Source organism: Trichosurus vulpecula, chromosome 1, assembly GCF_011100635.1.
Source record: "Trichosurus vulpecula isolate mTriVul1 chromosome 1, mTriVul1.pri, whole genome shotgun sequence".
Lineage (NCBI taxonomy): Eukaryota > Metazoa > Chordata > Mammalia > Diprotodontia > Phalangeridae > Trichosurus > Trichosurus vulpecula.
Window position 1 is genome coordinate 73754763 of NC_050573.1, and position 18272 is coordinate 73773034.

An 18272-nucleotide genomic window follows, 5' to 3' on the forward strand; every position below is an offset into this window, starting at 1 on the left:
GTCAAGCTCTAGGGATAAAAAGAAAGTTGCAAGACAGTTCCAGTTCCCAAGGAGTTAACTGTCTAATGTGAGATGACATGAAGCTATTATGTCCAGACGAGGACATAATGTAGGATGAATTGGAAATAGTCAGTGGAGGGAAGGGATTAGCATTAAGGGGAGGGAAGAAGGGAAGCCAGGAGGCGATGAGGAGGGAGAGCATTCCAGGCATGGGGAATAGCCAGAAAAAATGCCCAGAGTCAAGAAATGGAATGTCTTGTGTGAGGACCAGCTAGAGGGCCAGATTCACTAGATGGCAAGGTATACGTTTGTGAACATGGCTGATGTGTCCTGTAAGAATTTAAACTCTTTGAGAGCATGGACTATGCCTCTTTTCATCTGTATTCCAAGAGCCAAGCAGATATTGGGCTTATAGTCAGTGTTTAATAAATGTCTATGAAGTTGAATGAAGAAAAAAAAAAGCTCACGGCAAATTTGGTACAGAGTTAGGAGAATTCATGCTCCTTCTGTTGTCTGGGGATGGGGGTGGCATTTCAGAGGCTCACCTCCCTAGTGCCCCTAAGGAAGTTACACTCTCCTACCTGGGCCCTGCTGCCTTAGATCAAAGGAGACTTTGTCTCAGCAGTCACATTGTGCTCAAAGAACCATTTCACTTGGGCCTTGAGCCATTTTTTCAAGGGGAAAAATTAGAGAATCAACTGTAAATGCCTCTTTTGCAATAGAAAACTTTTAGAAGTGAACACTCAGCAAAACAAAACTCTTCCTCTGGTAGGCCTTTCTTGGGTGTCAAGAGTTGGGTAACCCTTTTCCCTCCCTCTCACTTATCATTCAAAAGCAGGCTAGAGAAGGAGAAGTTCCTCTTTGAAGAGCCAGATGCACCAGCACCATGTGGGGCAGAGGAATCACTCTTCTCCTGGGTGAGTATGAGGTCAGCTTGCTGACTTGGTTCTAGTAGGCCAAGGGGTAGAGAATGAACTACTCATTCACCATATGACCTGGGACAAAGTTCTTTCCTTTTTCTGGGCCTAAGTTTCCCCAGCCTTGGTAACAGAGGGTGATAGGGTTATACATTTAGAGCTGGAGGGACATCTAACCCAATTCCTTTATTTTATAGAGGAATAAACAGGGGCAACTTCTCTACATATACCTTTGATCCCACCCCCTCCTGTCTTCTCCAGATTGTCCTAACTATCATCCCTTTCCTCATACTTAGTTCTTCATTCTCTTCCTCTCTACTGGTGCCTTCCCTGTTACCTACAAATATGGCCAAGTCTCTCCCACCCTTGAAAAACCCTCACTAGAGCTTATCAGCTCCACTAACCAGCATCCTAGTCTCACCTCCCTTTCCAAACCAAACTCTGAAAAAAAGCTGTCTACATGTAGGACCTCCATTTCCTCTCTTCTTAACTCCTTGTAATTTGTCTTCTGACTTCATAACTCAACTGAAATTGTTCTCTCTGGAGTTAACAATAGTCTCTCTCTCTCTCTCTCTCTCTCTCTCTCTCTCTCTCTCTCTCTCTCTCTCTCTCTCTCTGCAATTGTGGTAGTGACTTGCCCAGGGGCACACAGCTAGTAAGCATCTGAGGCCAGATTTGAACTCAGGTCTTCCTGATTTCAGGGCTGATGGTCTATGCACTGCACCACTAAGCTGCCCCTCCAACAGTTTCTTAATTAAATCTAATGGCCTCTTTCCAATCCTTTTTCTTCTTGGACTTCACACATAATTTGATATTGTTGACCATTTCCTCTTGGATACTCTCTCCTTTCTGGGATTTTAGAACATTACTCTCTCCTGATTCTTTTCCTGTCTGCTTGATGTTTCCTTTTCAGATTCCTTTGCTGGTTTTTTATCCATGTAATCTCCACTAATGGTGGGTGAACCCCAAGGATCCATCCTGAGCTATCTTTCCCTTTTCTTTCTATACTTTGGTGACTTCATCAGCTTCCATGATGGCACCGTGGATAGAACACTGGACTTTAAGTCAGGAAGATCTGAGTTCATATCTAATCTCAGGCACTTGATAGCTGTGTGACTCTGGCCAAAGTCACTTAAATTCTGTTTCCTAAACCATGAAAAAGACATTATATATATGTATATGTATATGTATGTATGTATGTATATACATACATATATACATATATGTATATACACACATATACATATATCTATACCTATACATATATATCTATATATGTGTGTGTACATATATCTATATATCTCTATCTCTATCTATCTATCTATCTATCTATCTATCTATCTATCTATCTATGGATCCCAGGGTTGCTGTGAAGATAAAATGAGAAATTACTTATAAATCCTTTAGCACAGTGCCTGGAACATAGTAGGTGTTTAATAAACGCTAGTTTCCTTCCTTCCATGGATTCAATTACCATCATTTCTATTCAGGTGACTTCTAGATCTTTATATCCAGCCCTAGTCTCTCTCCTGAGTGACAATCTTCCAATGCAAACTACCTTTTAAATATTTCCAACTGAATCTCTCAGAGATTTTTCAAATTCAACATGCTCAAAACAGAACTCATTATATTTTCCCCAAACCCATCCACCCAACTTACCTGTTCTTGTCAAGGCCACCATCATCCTCGCAGTGACACAGGTTTGCAAACTCAGGTATCATCCTCCTTACTCTCCCTCATCGCACGTATCCAATCTGTTGTCAAACTTTGTTGTTTCTCTCTTCATCACATCTCTCACATATGACCCTCTTGGTACTCTCCACTCACACAGCCTCTCTCTTAGTTCAGGCCTTCATCACCTCTGGAATAGACTATTACAGTAGTCCTTTATTTATTTCAATAGTGTATTTATATAGACTATATAGATTTTATTTGGTCTCCCTGCCTCTAGCTTGCCCCTATTCCATTTCATCCTCCCAACAGCCTTCAAAGAGAATTTCTGTGATCCTGGCTTCATCCCATCTCCCCACATCGCTTAATAAACTTCAGTGGCTACCTATCATCAAGGACCTTTTGACATTTTAATCTCATCACCTGGCCCTTTCTCACCTTTCCAGTCGCTTTTTGCTCTCTTAAATCCAGCCATACTGGTTGATAGCTCACACCCACCTCTCATCTTTGTGTACCTGTATATTGTATATACAACCAATCCTGGAATACACTGCCTCTTCTCGGCCACCTCTCAGAAATCCTGTTTGTTTTCAAGATTCAATTCAAGGACCACTTTCTATGTCTTTCCTGATTCCCCCAGTTTCTAGAGGTTTCTCCTCCTGAAATAAACTATACATTTAGTATATGTTCTATATGTTTATGTTGTTGCTTTCATTAGAATCCTTTCTTATAATAATGTAGAATCCTTACTTATCTTTTTTGGACATAGGTAATGTGGGAATTTGTTTTGCCTGACTATGCAACCATGTATTGAGAGATTTTTATTCATTCATTCATTCATTCATTTATTTATCTATCTATCTATTTATTTACTTTTGCAGGGGGGAAGGCAGGGAAATCAGGGTTAAGTGACTTGCCCAAGGTCACACAGCTAGTAAATGTGTCAAGTATCTGAGCCAGATTTGAACTCAGGTCCTCCTGACTCCAGGGCCGGTGCTCTACTCCCTGTGCCACCTAGCTGCCCTCTATTTTTATTTTTTAAGTTTGTTTAATGGGGAGGGAGTAGTTGGAAAAACAGATTAATAAAAATACTTGTTACTTGAAAAATAGATACTTGCTCCTTGAAAATAAACTATTTAAAAAAAGAATGTGAGCTCTTTGAATGTAGGGACCTTTTCTACTTTTGTTTTCATATCTCTAGCACTTAACAACATAGTAAACATTTGATGAATGCTTGTTGATCGATTGGTTAAGTGACTAATCCAAGGTCACACAGCTAGTAAGTGTCAGAGGCAGAATTTGAATCCAGGTCTTCTGACTCCTGAGCCAGAATGCTTTATACTACACCATTTTGACTCCCTACTAGTGAAGAACCAATTGGATTAGAAACTTTGAATTGGAAAGGCCCTCAAAAGGCATCTGCTCCAACCCATTTTCGAGCAGGAATCCTGTGGCTATCTAGCCTGTCTTAGAAGACCTCTGATCCTATGAACCTTATGACCTTCTGAAGCAGTCAGTTCATTTCGCTTTTGGTTAGCTCTAATGGTCAGGCAATTGAAATCTATGGTCTGTACCTTCCTTCGTTGCTTGCCCCAAAGGATTCCAGATGGTCTCTTTAGGTCTGATATTCTGTGATCCTGATGCCTGGTCAGAGTATGGTGGTGAACTTAGAAGGTGGTGTTGGGAAGGTAGATAGCTTCAGAGCAAAGGAGAAGGCCCTGATCTGGAGGCAGGGGATCTGAATGCTCATCCTGCTGGGGGTGCTGACTCCCTTGCGTGTGGTCACAGCTTCTGGGAGCCATTGAGCCATGGGCTTTCAGAGATAGGGAGGAGCATCCAGCTAACTCCCTTTACAATAAGGGAAACTGAGGCCCATAGAAGGAAAGGGATTCACCCAAGGTTATGTGGCTGGTCAGGAGAAGAGCCGAGATTCAATCTCGGGTCTTCTGTCAGTCCAATGTTATTTCTGCCTTCTAATGTTTGCGTTTCCAGGGAAGATTGTTGTTTTTTTTAATGCCACTGAATGTCAAGGATTAGAACAGGCTGAAACATGAGGTCTGGTTGAAGTTAGATGTATTTTGATTCAATGCAAATGCCCAAGATCTCAGGATTTAGAAGAGGAATGGGCCTAGGGATCATTGGGTCAAACATCCTGATTTTACAGATGAGAATATGGAGACCAAGGGTGATGCCTAAAGTCACATATAGTTAGTTTATTGTTCAGTTGTTTCAATCATATCTTCTTTGTGACCCCATTTTGGGTTTTCTTGGCAGAGATACTGGAGTGGTTTGCCATTTCCTTCTCCAGCTCATTTTACAGATGAGAAAACTGAGGCAAACAGGGTTAAGTGACTTGCCGAGGGTCACACAGCTAGCAAGTATCTGAGGCTGGATTTGAACTCAAGCCTTCCTGACTCCTGGTCTAGCACTCTATGATACCACCTAGCTACTGAAAGTGCCATGGGTCTTCCCTTGTCAAACAATAACAGGAGTATTGCAATCAGCTTTGGGTGGCAGATTTTTGGAAGGACATGGATAATCTGGAGAGTATTTAGAGGAGGGCAGCTGGCATGGAAATGGACCCCAAATATCATTCCACATAAGGATCAGTTGAAAGAACTTGGGGTGTTTAGCCTAGAGAAGAGGGAAGGCTCAGGGAGCCAGGTATTTGAAAGGCAGTCTTGTAAAAGAAGGATTAGGTTTGCTCCACTTGGCTCCAGCAGATGGAAAGAGGGGCAGGGAAAGAAGGCACCAAGAGGTAGACTTTGGCTTAATAAAAAGAAAAAGCTAAAGTCTTAACAAATGGTGCTCTCCAAAGCATAATGAACTTCTCTGAAGGCAGAGGACCTCCCCCCCCACCTCCCCTACCTCACCAGAGAAGTTACCAGTTGGATAACCATTTGCTGTCTGTTCCGTAGATGAGAATATTGTTCATTTACAGGTTGGGTTAGATTGCTCTTGAGCCCTCTTCCAAGTCTATGATTATGGGAATCTAATGCTTTACTGGCAGTCTCCAATATCACTGTTGTTGTTGCTTGTCATTGGTTCTTGAAGAGGACCATGATATCAGGGAGGTGCCCTGACATGCAAGTGAATTGGATTTGAGTGAGGGAGGGCTATGCAGAGTCACCAGCCTCACGCTGTCCTATGGAGTCATCTGGGTCCAGTGGCCAGATATTCACCAAGATGACTGGAGATTGCCCCCTCCAATATCACAGTCTCTGAATCTCGGAGTTAGAAGGGGCCCCATTTTCTTTTTCATCATTTGTCTCTCTTTAAAATATTGTTCAGGGATATTTTTATGTAGTATTGTGGTTAGACTGTTGTTTGGAGTCATGAAGACCCCAAGTCAGAATTGTCCAGAGCTTAGTACAGTGCCTGGCACATGGTGGTCACTTAATAAATGTTGACTGATTGATTTTGCCTCAGGCACTTACTAGCTGTGTGACCTTGGGTAAGTCACTTACTGCCTTCTAGCTTCAGTTTCGCCTTCTGTAAAATGATGATAATGATGGTATCTACCTCATGTGGTTCTTGTGAGGACCAAATGAAACAGCACGTGTAAAATGCTTTGGAACCTTCAAGTGCTATATAAATGCAGGCTATGATTAAGATTATGATCTTAATTTCTGAACATATCCCTTCCCCCTCTCCTACCCACCAAGTCACCCCATATAAGAAAGAGAGCAAAGAAGGCAGCCATAGCAACAAATACTTCAGCTGAGTCTGACAGTATATGCGATGTTTCACACACGGCACGATGGCGTGATTGAAAGAACCCACATCTTGGAGTCAGAAGACATAGGTTTGAAACCCGGCTCTCTTACTTCCTGGTTATAAGATGTTAGTTAAGTCTCTTTCTTTCTCTGGGACTTGGTCACTTCTACTATAAAAAGAAATGATTGGATTTCATCATCTTTGAGGTCCCTCTGCTCTAAATCCTGTGATCTCTTGGGTAATATGGGACAGCTCCCAATCATTTGTCTTTTGCTCAGAATATAAGGTCCATGATGGTAGAATTTATTTGATTCCTTTTATTTGTATCCTTAGCACCTAGTACAGTTACTGGCCCATGGTAAGTGCTTAATAAATGCTTGTTGGTTGATTGAATCCTGATGTTCCCCTACCTTTACCACTCAAATCCTGTTCCCTCCCATCCATGCACTTATCTAAACTTTACGTCTTTAAACATTGTGTTTACTTTGTCAATATTTGTGGAATGAATGGATGAATGAATGAACTGACTCCTGTAAGGTTAATGGGGAATAAGGTCTTTTTAAGGGAAGCTTGCTTGCTTGTAGGAAAGCTTACACAGATTTTGCTAATTAGGCACTGACTCAGGAGGTTGTGATGCCTTCTAGCCCTGAGCCTATTAGCTGAAAGAGTATATATTCTCAGAGGTGAGCTTTTGCTTTGGGGTCTTGCTTACAAGGAGGATCTTGTGATTCCCTAGTCAAGACTCTGAGTGGCCATATGTTCAGAACTCCCCAACTGCTCAGAGGTAAAGGCTCTGTCAATTCAGTGGTGGATGTAAAGTAGATAGCAATATTGTTTTTTTTCAGGCAGTAGTGCCCTGTCTGTTGGTCTTTATTTCTCTTCTCTGTATTTTCTCTGTTCATGTTTTATGCAATTAAAGAAGAGTGTTGACCCCTGAAACAGCTGTCTTTCCTAGTAAAGCAGATAAAAGAGCCTGCACTAGCAGCCATCCTGGGTGTGTCAGTGTGGTTGCTGTTATAACTCCTTAGACATACACATACTCCTTGGAGACTAGAGGGTTCCCCAGCCCTTGGGATCCCATATGGGGGAATGTAGAATTGTTTTCCTGGGGTTTTTCCTGTGATGGTACATAGAACAGTGCCTGGCATAACAGAAGGTACTTTTTAAGTGCTTGCTGATGACTTGATGGCCATGAGATAATGACTTTTCTATCTTTTTCTCCTAGGTTTGGTCTATCTCACTTCCAGGATAAGGACACAGACGTATGGAGGTAAGCTGCCTCCTTCAACTAGGAATGAGGGGGTGGTGAGATAGTCAGGGCTGGGGAGTATAAAGTCAGTAATCTCTAGGAAGTTCACAGGTAGTGAATAGTTTCTCAGGACCTTGCTAGGCAGCTGTCTTCCTACTCTTCTGCTCAATGGAGTGGAGTAAGACTCTTTGGAGCTATCCATGATGTGGGGCAATATATGAAGGAAGTGGCATTTCAGGCTCAGAGATGAAAGACAGCTAGTCTGATCTATACTGGCATTTGAATCCCTTTTACAATATCCCTGGCAAATATCTATCCAATATCTGTTTGAAGAATTCCAGTGATGGGGAACTCACTAACTCCCATAGCAGCCCCTTCCACATTGGGACAGCTCTCATATTTACCAATATTTATTGGTAATATATATATGTGTATATATATATATACATATATATATATATATATATATATATATATATATATATATATATATATATATATATATATATATTTACCAAGTATTTTTTTCCATAGAGTCTGAAACTGACTTCTTTGTACCTGACCCACATCATTCCTAATTTTTCTCTTTGGCACCTTTTCTACATGACAACTGTTCTTCAATTGGATATTTTTCATGCTACCCTCTAAATTTTTTCTTTCCTAGTTTGATCAGCTAATTTTTGGATGGCCTGAACTTCAGTCCCCTTCACCATTTTGATCTCTCTGTTCTAGAAATGTTCTTGTTCATCACTGAAAGAATCAAAGAAATAGGGGGAAATCTTTCCTTGAACGATCAAAGAAAGGAGATAAGACTTTTACCACACTCTTTGGCTCATTATACTCCCACTCCAGAATAGAGCTCCAGAAAAAAATCTCTAAAACAAAGCTTGGGTATGATTCATGTTTAGGGATTTTCCAAAAGGAATTTCCTAAAAAGGATTAACAGAGATCCTTCTAGGAAGATTACTCAGTGAGCTGAGTAATCGATATAGGACAGTTATTTATTTCTTCCATTACAAAAGAGATGCTTAAAACACAAAGGACTTATAAATACATACTGAGAAATCCTTAAAATATGAAACAATAATTCCTATTATACTTTACTAGGAGGTAGCGAAAAGTCTTTCAGGAGACTTTCAGGATTGCTGAACAGGTATTTCACATTTGCCTTGGATCTGCAGTGTTTGAGTAGCAACTTAAGGTCTATATCTCTTTGTGGACCAGACATGCATGACTCATCCCTCTGGCAGGAGTCATCTTCTCTTCTGAGAAGGGTTTAGTTGCAGTGAATACTTCTTGCTGGGCAACCAGCACTCAATTAAATGACTCTGTATCTCTCAAGTTCATGATGTAACCAATACTAGAAACATCCATCTCTCAGGATCAGTCTGGCCGCTTGTGCTCATGGAAAGAAACATAAAGCAGAAAAGGCAGTTGAAATATAGTCTCAGGCTCACAAGGCAAGCACATGCACTCACTGCCACAGGCATGTAGCCACCATAGCTGCTGTTGGGAAGGGAGAGGGAAGAGAGTCAAATGTATTGCCAATCCACATGTTTAGAAGTAGAGAAGAGAGTGTGAGCATACCTTGTTTCTTCTTTTAAAGCCCACTAAGTGGACATTCTTCTGGCTCAGTAGGAAGTCATTATCAAAAGAGCTCCCAGTGATGGGGATAATGGGGAACCAACCTGGGCTTTCTGGTCCTATATGCCCTTTAATAGGGGCCCAGAGCACACCCGTCACCAGAAGTGGCCCAAATGCATTACCAGCTCCTGGGGAAGTGTTCCAATCCAAACACCTCCTTACAGGAAGGGTTTAGAAGGGATTCTTCTGCAGGTTGGACTAGATGGCCGCTGAGATCCTCTCTGACTCTGAAATTCTGTGATTATGTGAAGTAAATGCAAGTGAATTTGAAGAGGCAGGAAACACTGACAATGGGAAGGATCGGCTATGACTTCTCGTAAGAAGGGACCTCTGAACTGAACCTTAGAGGAATCTGAGTATTCTTTTTTTTCCTTTGTTTTTTAGCTTTTATTTAGAACTTTATTTTTCCCCAGTTATGTGTAAAAACAATTTTTGACATTTGTTTTCAAAACTTTGAGTTCCAAATTCTCTTTCTTCTTTCCTCTCCCCCACCACCTCATTAAGGAAGGCAAGCAATTCAATATAGGTTATACATGTGTAGTCATACAAAACATATCCCTAATGGTCACATTGTGACAGAAAACAAAAACAAAAAATAACTCAGGAAAAATAAAGTTAAAACAGTATGCTTCAGTCTGTATTCAGATACCATCAGTTCTTTGTCTGGGGATGGATGGAATTTTTCATCCTAAGTCCTTCAGAGTTGGCTTGCGTCATTGCATTCCTGAGAATAGCTAAGTCAGTCACAGCTGATCATCTCACAACAATATTGCTGTTACTTTGTCCACAGTACATTTCACTTTGTATCAGCCCATGCAAGTCTCTCCAGGTTTTTCTTAGAATATCCTGCTCATCATTTCTTATAGTACAGTAGTATTCCATCATAATCACATATCACAGCTTGTTCAGCCATTCCCCAATGGATGGGCTTCCCCTCAACTTCTAATTCTTTACCACCAGAAAACAGCTGCTATTAATATATTTGTACACACAGGTCCTTTTCCTTTTATTTTTATCTCTTTTGGGATACAGCCCCAGTAGTGGTATTACTAAGTCAAAAGCTATGCATGATTTTGTAGCCCTTTGGGCATAGGAACCTGAATATCCTAAGAAGAAATAAGAAGGGGGTAAAAGGTTTCCAGTCATGGGACTTGCGCTATGTGATTTGTTATTATCATCACCATACCTAAATTTGGAGAGCCTCACGTACCCCACCTGCACCTAAGTGTCTCATGGTTTCCCTGTTTCTCCATTTTCAGGTACTTCGGTTAGTCCAACTCTATCATCTCTAATACCCAATAAATGCCTGAACCTCATGGCCTGCCCTATTAATTCAAGGTGCATAGATGCAGAAAGTGATTACTTCTGTTCCTGTAACCCTGGATTTTCACTAGCCTCTGGAGACCGTGTCTTCACTGACCCAAATGAGATATGTGAAGGTGAGAGATAGTGGAACTTAAAGTGCGGGGTGGGGTGGGTGGGGATGGGTGTAGACTCATGGGTAACCTAACCCAAACCAGGCATGTGGACAAACCAGGAAACTGAGGCTCTATGGGCAGAAGCCTGCTCCTGAGAGAGACATACAGGGGCTGGTGGGTGCCACAGGATTGTCTGGGGAGAAGTGAAATCAACAGGCATTTATTGAGTAACTACTAGGTGCCAGGAATAATACTAAGTGCTGAGGATAGAAAAAAAGGCCAAAACATAGTCTCTTGTCCCCAAGGAGCTCACAGTCTAATGGGAGAGACAGCATCTAAATAACTGGATATATACGCGGTAGATGGAAGGTATCTCAGAGGGAAGAGACTTGTGGGTTTTGGGGAGAGGGGGAAAGGAATCTTGCACAAGGTGAGATTTAAGCTGAGTCTTGGAAGAAGACATCAGGTGGAGATGAAGGGGGGAGAACATTCTAGGTATTCAGGTAATGAAAAGGTAATGAAAGGGCAGAAAATTGGGAGAGGGAGTGTCTTGTGTTCAGGAAGCTAATGTCAATAGATACTGAGGTGTTTGGAAGGAAGAGTAAGAATAAGAAAACTGGAAAGGTAGAAATGGTCCAGGTTATAAAGGACTTTAAAAGTCAAACTGAGGTGATCTTATCAGCCCAGCAACCCTCAGGCAGAAGGGTACCTCGGATTGGCTCAGTAGCTGTTGCAGACTCTGGAAGAGTGCCTAAGGAGGTGTAGAAAGAGATATTATCAGTGTTTTCAAGGCCATGAAGGGTCTCAGGGGGAAGAAGAATTTGAATTGTTCTGATTGGTCCAAGAAGGAAGAACTAGAAACAAGGGATGGGAGGCAGCAGAGGGGAAGGTGCCTAGAAACAAATTTCAGCTCAGTCTAAGGAGGAACTCTTCTTACACTGGGAGCTATTCAACACTGGAACAGGCTCCCAAAGAGTCTCAAAGTTCTCCATCATTTGAAGTCTTCCAGGAGATGCTGGTGACTACTTAGAAGGGAGTTCTGCTCTGCTCTTGGCTCTACTAGGTGACCTCTAAGGTCTTTTCCAACGCAGAGACTCTGAGGCTCTGGGTTTCCTTCTTGGTGCCTTAGAGGAGAATTGCCAATACTAACTTTTCTGTGAACACTTTGGTTTCCATTTGCAACAATAAGCCCAGCAGCCTTGGCATGGATAGTTCCTGCCTTAATAGCTTTACTTTCTGCCTCGATGTGGTTGGATCTTCCCAAAGTTTCTATCTTTAGGGTCCCAATTCCAGCTGCACCAGCATGCCAGGGAGGTAAAACTCTACCTCTAGTGTCGGCTTCACCTTCAGGAACTCTGACTGTGAAGGTACAGGAGAAACTCAGACGTTATTCATGTTGGAGTTTTGGGGGGTTCGTTTATTTATTCAGCAACTAGGTACTATAGTGGATGGAGAATTGGACTTGGAGTCCGGAAGGCCTGAATTCAAATTCTGCTTCAGACACTCAACTAGTTGTATGTTTCAGCCTCAGTGTCCCCATCTATCCTACCTCCCAGGATTGATGTGAGGACCAAAATAAGATAATGCGTATTAAGTACTTTGCAAACTTTAAAGTGCTCTATAAATGCAAACCATTATTATTTTCTTTGGTGCGTAATTTCTGTTTTGGGGAGGTTTGAGACGTTGCAAGTTCTGGAGATAATGTTTATACTCTACCGTCTTGTCGTTCACATGACCCAGTAGTCTATTATTATTGTCTGTCATCTAAATACTTATTTCCTGAGCACCCACTCTGTGGCCAGTTCAGTGGTAGGGTTTGAGAGAGTATGGAGACAAATGTGAGAGAGAATTTTTTCTATTCGTAGGGGTTTCAATCTAGTTGGAGATAGGGTAGTATCGACTTCAATGTAATTGTAAGGATATAATAAGAATTGTGAGCGTTTACATGGCACTAAAGATTTGCAAAGCACTTTGCAAATATTATCTCATTTGAGCTTCACAAAATCCCTGGGAGGTAGGTGCTATCATTGTCTCCATTTTACAGATGAGGAAACTGAGGCTGAGAGAGGTTAAACGACTTGCCAGAGTCACACAGTTAGCAAATGTTTGAAACAGGATTTGAACTCAGATCTTCCTGACTCCCAAGTCTGACAGTCTATCCGCTGTGCTACCTAGCTGCCTGTGGTAGTAAGAATACCAGTGGGGGTATTCTTGGTGGTGCAGTGAGTAGAGCATCGGCCCTGGAGTCAGGAGGATCTGAGTTCAAATCTGGCCTCAAACATTTGACACATTAATTGTGTGACCTTAGGCAAATCACTTAACTGACCAACTGCCCTGCCAATCCCCCTCAAAAAAAGATTAAAAAAATTAAAAAAAAGAAAAAAGAAGAATACCAGTGGTTGGGTGCTGAGGCAGAATGAATGCGGTGGTCAAAGCACTGGATTTGGAGTCAGAGGACCTGTGTTGGGATCCTGGCACTGTTACTTATAACCTGTGTGATTTCATATAATTCCCTTAACCACCCTCAGCCTCAGTTTCCTTATTTTTATGTAAAAGGTGTCCCGCCATTTCTCACCTGTGATAGGATAGGTTCAAAGATATAATAAGCCAGTGCTGCTTTGACACAGGGAGTTCCAATAGACTACTTCAGGCTTGAGGCACTTGGTGGATCAAATGGGTACATCCCATGGGCACTCCTCATGGTTACTTGTCAATCATTGGCTCCCACCTTCTGGTAATTCTCTTCTAGATCTAGGCAATTAACAATCACTCAGACCTCCAATTCGTGGTTAAACAGGCAGTTTAATTAGATTTGTAAATCTGTAATTTTTAAAAAAGCCCTGAATGGGTGGAGGGACTATTAACATCCAGGACTTGGAGAACACATTGCAACCAAGCCTCCTTGTAGGTATGGTCCTATCACTCCCCTGCTTTTCAGTTTTCACACACACTTCCTTTACATTTTGGAAATGACTTTGTTCACATGGGCTCATTCCTTATGTTTCCTACCTAGTCATTCTCAGACTTGTGGATGGTCTCCCTGCCACAAATCTCTATTCGATTCTATCTTTATTCCAGTCCATTCTCCACTCAACCGCCAAAAGTGATCTACTGAGAGCGCAAACCTCCTTCCCCACTCTATAAACCCCGATGTCTCCCTTTCGCCTCCAAATACAAAATCCTCTGTTTGGCTTCCAAAGTCCTTCATAATCCCTCCTGCTTGTAGTTTTCTTACTCCCTGCATCCTGTCTGCACATATTCTTCGAGCTAGTGATACCAACTTCCATGCTGTTCCTATCAGAAGATGCTCCACCTCTAGGCTCTGGGCATTTCTTCTGACTCTCCCGCATGCCTGGAATGCTCTCCCTCCTCATCAATGCCATCTGTCTTTCTTCAAGTCCCCGATAAAATCCCACCTTTTACAGGAAGCCTTCTCCAATCCTCCTAAATTCTAGCAAAATCCTTCTTTGAATTATCTCCTATTTATCCTATAAATAGCTGGTTTGAACGCATTTGTTTGCATATTCTTTCCCCAGTTAGACTGTGAGTTCTTTGTGGGAAAAGAGTATCTTTTGCCCCAGTGTTTAGCACAGTGCCTGGCACACAATAGGCATTTAATAAATGTTTATTGACTGACTGTAGGATTACATTATATTACTCATAGCCCAGCTGGGGTCCTGCATAATCCTCTCTACATTCCAGATAAGGATGAGTGTGAAGATTCCACAGTGTGCCCACCATATGCCAAATGCATCAACAGCCCAGGAAGCTACACATGTATCTGCAAACGTGGTTTTGTAATGAGGACTAGGGAAAGCCAGGTTAAAGGTCTCCACGGAATGGAGTGCCAAGGTGAGTAGGGTTGGTGGGGATTCCTGTAAAATGGGAGTCTAGTTTTAATGAAATTAGGTCTGGAAAGGAAAGAATTTGAACCTGGCTCTATTTAGATGTTTGGTTAGATTCCCTTCCCCCTGCCCCCTCTGTTTGCTGTGTGGATCACATCCCTTTCATGCCTTCACATCCCAGGTGACTCTTACTGATGGCATGCTATGAATTCTCCACAGAAGAGTCACTCAGTGTAATAGACAATTCTTCCAGTTTTTAAAAAAAATCTTTCATTTTGCAGAAACCCACGAAGTACTTGAATTGCCCATCCTTTATCACTCTTTCTTGCGCCATGATTGGCTCATCTCTTTTTACACACCATGCATCTTTCCACTGCCCTTTGGGTAACTTGTAATGTAAGTTCCTCTAAGATTGGGATGTTCCATGACTGGCAGTCATATTGTATCACTGGCGGTACGAAAGCTATGTGCCTTCATGGCAATGAACATCTTGAGAGACAACCTGGGACAAGAGGAGGAAGGCTAAATTTGGAGTCAGAGGTCTTCAATTCTCTTGCTTTTAAAATTTTTTAAATTTAATCTCATCTAAAAAAAACTGGATTTGCCTATCTCACCCAGGCTGGAAGTTCAGAGGCCACTCATGGATTCAACCTCACTACTGATTGGTCCAGGAACTTTGACATGCTTCATTTCTCACTGGGTCTGGTTTGTCCCCCCTCCCCCTCCTTAGTCACCATAGTGGTCCTTATTCCTGGGGACTCAAATTATTGGCACTGGATTTAGTGTGGACACTCTGTCTGCTTAACCCACTGTAGCTCAGAACTCCTGAGCTCAAGATCCGCTAGCCTCAACCTCCCTGGCATGTGGGATTATAGGTCAGGGCCACTACCCCCAGCTATCCTGAATTCTAATCTCTGCTTTGACACTTACTATCTGTGTGATCTTGGACCTCACTTTTCTCATCTGGAAAATGAGCTAGAAAAGGAAATGACAAACCACTCTAGTATCTTTGTCAAGCGAACTGCAAATGGGATCACAGTCAGATGTGACTGAAACAACCGAACAGCAAAATACTTTGATTCTCATTCACAACAAGAAACTTGACAGCCTTGGTCTAGGGAACTCTTTTGACCAAATTCACCTTCTACCTAGATGTGGATGAATGTTCCCAGAATCCCCATCCTTGTGGTCCTAATAGTAACTGTACCAACATCAAGGGAAGTTTTACATGCAGCTGTTTGCCTGGATTCTCTTTTCCTGGTGGAAATTCTTGGATCCCCGGTAGGGGATGTAAAGGTAATACTCCCAACATAAAACAGGTAATACTTCCAATGTACAGGTAATACTCATGGTGCCACTGTTGACTTGATCTCGTGTCTAGGATTATCTCATCTGGGCTTGGGTGTTTTGCGACTTACTGAAAACATCTCCTCCCTGCTCTGTAGATATCAATGAGTGTCTCAATAAAACAGCCTGCCCCCAGGATTATACCTGTAGGAACACCCCAGGAAGTTACGACTGTGACTGCAGTGCTGGCTTCACCTTTAGGAACTCTCAATGTGAAGGTACCAAGGACACTAAGACATTATCCATCTTGGAGTTTTTCTGGGTTCATTTTTTCATTCACTTAAAAATAATGTTTTATTACCTGAGTGCCTCCTCCACGAGAGGCCCTGTGAAAGTACATAAACAAATGTGGGTGATGGTCCTTGTCTTCAGAGACGTTGTAATGTAATTAGAAAGACAAGATATGTTTTCTGCAATATACTTGGAAGGATGTTCATTAAGAAAATGAATACTTCAAGGTTCTGGGATTATGTTGGCCTGTGTGTGGAAGCAGGTGATGCAGAAAGAGGCTGAATTTGGAATCAGAGAATCTAAGTACAAATTCCCTCATCACTGCCTCCCTCCACCAAAACTGTCAATTAATTTGACTAGAAAGGTCTAGATATATTTTTTTTCTCTCTGATTTCAGAAGTTGTAAAATTGATTCTCTTTTTTTTTTTAGCACTCCTTAAATACCCCAAAGGTTAACTCTCTGCCCACCCTCATGGATCCTGCTTGACTGCCAGAAATATAACCCCAACCAGAAGCAGGGCACATTTCTCCCTCTGTTGTAGCCCTGGCTGCTATTTCTCCTCCATCTATTCCAGTTTCTCTGTGCTGCTCTCATGCCTTTCTTCATGCTTACAAATGTGACCAATCTAGCTTATGCTGGCATTAAAATAGATTGGAAGAAGTCCCACTAATTAGTGTCCCTCTAAGTTCCAGGATTATATCCCAATAGGTACATGCTGTATATTCAGGGGTTTGCTGGTAGATGTTTAACCAAAAAAAATATAGACATGGGACATTTTAAGCTTAAACTGCACAATTGATGCTTTCTCCTTCCCTTTCTTAAGTCTAGACAATCAGCAAAACAATTAGTCAAGGTCTAATTTGTAGCATTTGCACTGAAAATTGAACGGTTAGCTCTGGTTAGCTAGTCCAAACTGCCTCCTGAACACCCCTGCATGTAAAATGAAGGAGTTGGAATAGGAGATTTCTAAGGCTCTTACCAGCTACAAATCCATGATGCTAGGATGATACGACCAAAGCAGATGCCATGATATAGAGGTATCAATCACGGCACGCATGGGCTGCTTGTGCCACAACACACCTGAGTGTAGCCATAACCAGATTAAAATGTAATTGGGAAATATTCAACAAAATAAATAAAAATACAACAAAACATAGAGAACATTAAATTAAAAAACTAAGTCAACACACAGACTATGGGGATTCTTATTGGCCTTTGTTTTTATTTGAGTTTGATACCACTGACTTAATATATGTCTTCATGAATTATTGAGGACAACCCCCCACCTCCCCCGCCAATCTATCACCTGGTAGTCAATCACCTAGTGATAATTCTCTCTGCACTCAGCTAGACTAATCCCCAGCAACTTGCCAAACCCATATGAGCATCTTCCCTGTTTGGTAGGGTCTACCAAAACTTGTGATCTATTGCTTTAGCCTTTGCAAAGCTAAGGATGACCTCCATGCCTTGGAAAGTCACCAGAGAAGGACTTTAGGAAAGCAAGGGCATGTATGTCCATGACATAAAAAACCACAGGTTAGTGACATCTTATACATGAGAAGCTAGGTAACATGAAATGAGTTAAATAATACCACCCAACAAAAATCCCAAAGATGCCATGGGAAAAGTACATGCCAATGTGTGGCACAGAGAGAGAGAAATGTCAGTGTCTAAAGGTGGTCATTTGGAGAAGATGAGACTTGAAAGGGACCTCAGAGAGGGGGCAGCTGTGGCAGCATTAATCAAGCATGAGATGTAGTCAGAACGTATGAGGTATATAGCTCCATCTCTGATACTTACTAACTGTGTGACTTTGGAGACACCGCTTTTCTCTGAGTCTCAGTTTCCTCACTTGTAACATGGAGATAATAATAGTTGTGCTATCTACCTCACAGGTAGGAACAGATGATTATAGGATCACCATTTTAGAGTAGCAAGGGGTTTTAGTAGCCATTTGGTCCTATACTTCCTTTTTCTCTCCCCTCCCAGAAGAAGAAAATACAATACAGCATATGATTTGTAATTTGCCCAGATCCTCTGTTTCCTATCCAGGGCTCTTCCCACAAGGCCATGCTCAGTTCATGTACATAAAGTGCTTGGATTGGCAGGGAGGAGAGGAGAGAAGGCATTCTAGGCAGAGAAAACGGAATGGACAGTTTCAATTTCCCAGAATTGTCATTATAATATCTATACTGATGACTACCTTAATACTAATTATTATTTTAAGTTAAT

General features: G+C 41.8%; 1 protein-coding gene across 1 annotated transcript in view; it reads left to right on the forward strand.

The window, feature by feature from the left end:
• Positions 1–847: 847 nt before the first annotated feature.
• Positions 848–18272, forward strand: part of ADGRE1 (adhesion G protein-coupled receptor E1) — a 50429-nt gene continuing 33004 nt past the window's right edge. Inside the window, exons 1-6 of the mRNA XM_036740767.1 lie at positions 848–917; positions 7531–7575; positions 10458–10637; positions 14319–14468; positions 15614–15757; positions 15907–16026. Coding sequence (XP_036596662.1) covers positions 887–917; positions 7531–7575; positions 10458–10637; positions 14319–14468; positions 15614–15757; positions 15907–16026 — 670 coding nt within the window. The 5' untranslated portion in view covers positions 848–886. The remainder of the gene's footprint in view (positions 918–7530; positions 7576–10457; positions 10638–14318; positions 14469–15613; positions 15758–15906; positions 16027–18272) is intronic.